General features: G+C 61.8%; 1 protein-coding gene across 1 annotated transcript in view; it reads left to right on the top strand.

The window, feature by feature from the left end:
- Positions 1-3,631, top strand: part of PROM2 (prominin 2) — a 16,615-nt gene that overhangs the window by 2,069 nt on the left and 10,915 nt on the right. Inside the window, 8 exon segments of the mRNA XM_010829571.1 lie at positions 1-146; positions 244-364; positions 647-710; positions 899-988; positions 1,251-1,450; positions 2,084-2,158; positions 2,943-3,006; positions 3,247-3,406. The exon segment at positions 1-146 is cut by the window's left edge and continues 10 nt beyond it. Of these exon segments, the coding sequence (XP_010827873.1) occupies positions 1-146; positions 244-364; positions 647-710; positions 899-988; positions 1,251-1,450; positions 2,084-2,158; positions 2,943-3,006; positions 3,247-3,406 (920 nt within the window).

Consider the following 3,631-nt stretch of genomic DNA (forward strand, 5'->3'; position numbering starts at 1 on the left):
CTGGCGATGCCCACCGCGGGGCTCTGCTTCTGCTGTTTGCGCTGCCGCCGGCGCTGCGGTGGTCGAGTGAAGATGGAGCACAAGGCGATGGCCTGCGAGCGCGCTGTCCTCGTGACGTTCCTGCTGCTGACCACCCTCGTGCTGCTGTGAGGGGCGCCCAGGTCAGGCGGGAGGCGTGGGCCGAGGCCCGAGGGGCCATGGGCATCCAGCCAGCAGCCCCCTCCTCCTTCCCCATCCCCGCAGGATCGGTGTGGTCACTGCCTTTGTCACCAACCAGCACATGCACGAGCAGATGGGCCCCAGTGCCGAGGCTGTGCCGGAGACCCTCCTCAGCCTCCGGGGCCTGGTCTCCGAGGTGCCCCTGGTGAGCACCGAGTAGCCCCTCACCCCCACACGCCCCCAAGTGGGCGGGACAGAGCAGGGTGGGGCCTGCAAATTCCTGCTTAGCCCACTCATTAGAAAGGGTGCCTCTTCTAGCGTGCACCTGACTGCCCCCTGCTGGGGAGTCGCGTTCATAACCGCACTCTTGCTAGTCTCAGGATGGACGCCCAGGTGCAGGGATGGTGGGAGGAAGGGCCGGGGAAGGCATGGGAGCCGGGCTGTTCCGTGACGGGGAAGAGCAACCTCCTGCCCTGTGTTTGCCTAGGAGCTGCAGGCCGTGGCAGAGCAGTTTTCCCTTCCTCAGGAGCAAGTCTTGAAGGAACTTAATGGTGAGGGTTTGGGCTGGGTTCTGCCCTGGGGGCCCTCTCATCCCCTCATCCATGCCCTTGAGGAGGTGGGGATCAGGCCCATCCCGGCGGCATGGCACTCACTCCACTGCAGAGCACCCTGACCCAAGAGGAGGCGGAGGGAGGGTGGGGAGGCCCGGCCGCCCTGCAGACTGTCCTGTGCTCTCCAGGCGTCGGCAGCAGCATCGGGAAGGCGATCCACTCCCAGCTCAAGAGCACCGTGTATGAGGCGCTGGCCTCAGTACTCAGCCTGGGCCAGGGTGAGTGTCTCCGGGGGCCCGGCCCCACCCTCTCCCAGCCCTACATTTCTTCTGCCACCTCAGGGGCCCCACTCCTGCCTTTCTGCACTCTCTGTCCACTCCTGGCTTCATGTGCCCTGGGGCCACTTCCATTATAACTACAGAGAGCAAGGACCAGCAGGCCCCTTGGGCTGGGGGAGGGAAAGATGCTCCGACTCCCCCCAAGGCCTCTGAGGATGCTGGTAGCAGCAGAGACCCCTCAGTCTGGATGTGGGTCTCTCAGCCCTGCAGGTCTCCGTGGATCACCTCCGAGGCCTGAACGCCACCTCTGTGGAGCTGCAGGAGGGGCAGGAGGCCCTGGCACCGGCTCTGCATGGGCACCGGCAGCGCCTCCTGTCACTACTGCAGGAGCCCCCCTGCCAGGGCTGTGCAGGGGCCCTGGACAAAAGCCACAGCCTGGAGCTGGGAGCAGACTTCAGCCAGGTGCTGGCCCAAGACTGAGTCCTCTTGGGGCGAAGGGGGCTGCTCTGCCCGTGGCTCCAGGGCAACCTGTGCTCCAGGTGTCTTCTGAAGCGAACACCCAATCCCTTTCTCCAGCTGCCCCTCCTCTGTCCACACACCTGGGGTTAATGACCGTCATCCTGTACCATGCTTGTGCCAGTGAGCCTCACGTGACTTAACTGCTTTTTTTGTTTATTTTTTTATTTTTGGCTGTGCTGGGTCTTCGCTGCTGCTCTGGCCTTTCTCTAGCTGTGGTGAGTGGGGGCTGCTCTCTGGTTGCGGTGCCCAGGCTTCTCACTGCCGTGGCTCCTCTTGTTGTGGAGTGTGCACGGGCTTGGTTGCCCCACAGCATGTGGGATCTTCCCAGATCAGGGATCGAACCCACGTCCCCTGCATTGGCAGGTGGATTCCTAACCACTGGACCACCAGGGAAGTCCCGGTTTAGCTTCTTGAGTTCTCACTATCACCCAGGGCTGTCGGGGCTGTGGTGGTCCCCATCGTGTACATAAGGACACTGAGTGTTCAGAGGCCTCTGCCCCCATCCTTCCCCAGGGACCCCTCCCAGGCTTCTTCGTGGTCTTTGTCATAACAACCCCTCTCAAAAAACCGTTTCAGGTGCCCTCTGTGGACCACGTCCTACATCGGCTGAAAGGCGTCCCAGAGGCCAACTTCTACAGCATGGTCTTGGAGGTGAGTGTCCCTGGTCTCCCTGACTTCTCTCCCACCTGCCTGGGAACTCAAAAGTGAGGGACCTCAGTTCTTCCCTTTTGGGGTGGGAGCCCAGTGGAACCTCAGGCTTGGGTCCAGTCAGGGCCTGACCTACCACGTGACACTCTGGACTGGAGGCTCACGATGCTGGTCCTTGCACGCACAGTCTGGTGGGGGAGGTAGGCCTGGAGTTCAGAAGGAAGGGCTAGGATCCTCATGAGGTGTGGGCTGGGGATAGCTAGGGAGCAAGCTCACACCCTGAGCCCCAGAAAACAGGCAGGTTCTCCTGGGTGGAGACAGGCAGTGGGGGCAGGGTGCAGGGTGAGTCAGCATCTGTGACCCAGGGCCTGGAAAATGCCAGGGCTGGGAACTGGTGAGTCAGTTGTGCTGGGTGACTATAGCAAACTATTCCAGGAGGAAGGAAGTGGAACCGGAGGCTGGAAGAATAGCCCAGAGCTGGACTTTAGGGAAACAGAGGGTGCTGTGCAGAATGGCTGGGATAGATGAGACACTGGCTGGGAGTCTACTGCAATAGTCCGGGCAGGAGGGTCGAGACAGAAAGGAGCCGCGTTTGGGGGAGTTGAGTCAGCTTGGGCTGAGGGAGGGGAAAAGGACCAAGAGAGCAGAAGGACACGCATTTCCCTGATTTCCTGGGCTGGGAGCACCATGAGGGATGCTCTCCCTCCAGACCTGGTGAAGCAAGGGTCCCCCAAGCTGGGCCCCCCGGGTGGAAAGCAGGAGGCACAGCCTCGTTTGGTTCCGGCAGGAGAACACCACCTTCAACGCCCTCCCGATCCTGGCTGCCTTGCAGACGGCCGACATGATCAGAGGTGAGGGCCTGCCCAGGGGCCAATTGGGCTATCCAGAATGCCCCCCACCCTACCCCTACCAAAGAAGCTTATTGAGAAAGGGGCAGGGCAGTGGGGTGGGGGAGGCTGAAGGCTGCCCTCTTGGGTGGGCAGGCCTGCTAGACCATCTCTATGCATCCCAGATGTTCCTCCTGTCTATCTCCTCCTTCCTGGGCCCTGGGGGGTCTCCCCCATCTCTTAAGCCCCTGCTGCTTTGGGCAGAGCTGAAGAAGGTCGTGGCTGAGCAGCCCAGAGGGCTAAACACAATGGGAGAAGCGTTCCCAGTCTGGGAGGCAGCTTCTCGCTGGAGCCAGGCGCTGGAGGAGGTCGAAGAGCGCAGCCGCCCCTTCCTGGAGGAAGTGCAAAACTATGAGAGATACAGGTGTCTGGAAACCTGTGGGGGGGTGGGCGGCTCAGCCTGTCAGCCACCCGGGCCCAGTTTCCAGCCCTAGTCAGCCCTCCTTGTACTAAGTGCCTGCCTCCATTTAAGCCAAGACCCCTTACTCACTGGGCCTCCATGCCCCCAACTTAGCTGTGCGCCCTGGGGATCTGAGCCTGAGGACCCTATAGGAAGTCCACTTCTAAAGCCCCAGCCTCGGGGCTAGGC

Source organism: Bison bison, unplaced genomic scaffold (assembly GCF_000754665.1).
Source record: "Bison bison bison isolate TAMUID 2011002044 unplaced genomic scaffold, Bison_UMD1.0 scf7180017864508, whole genome shotgun sequence".
Lineage (NCBI taxonomy): Eukaryota > Metazoa > Chordata > Mammalia > Artiodactyla > Bovidae > Bison > Bison bison.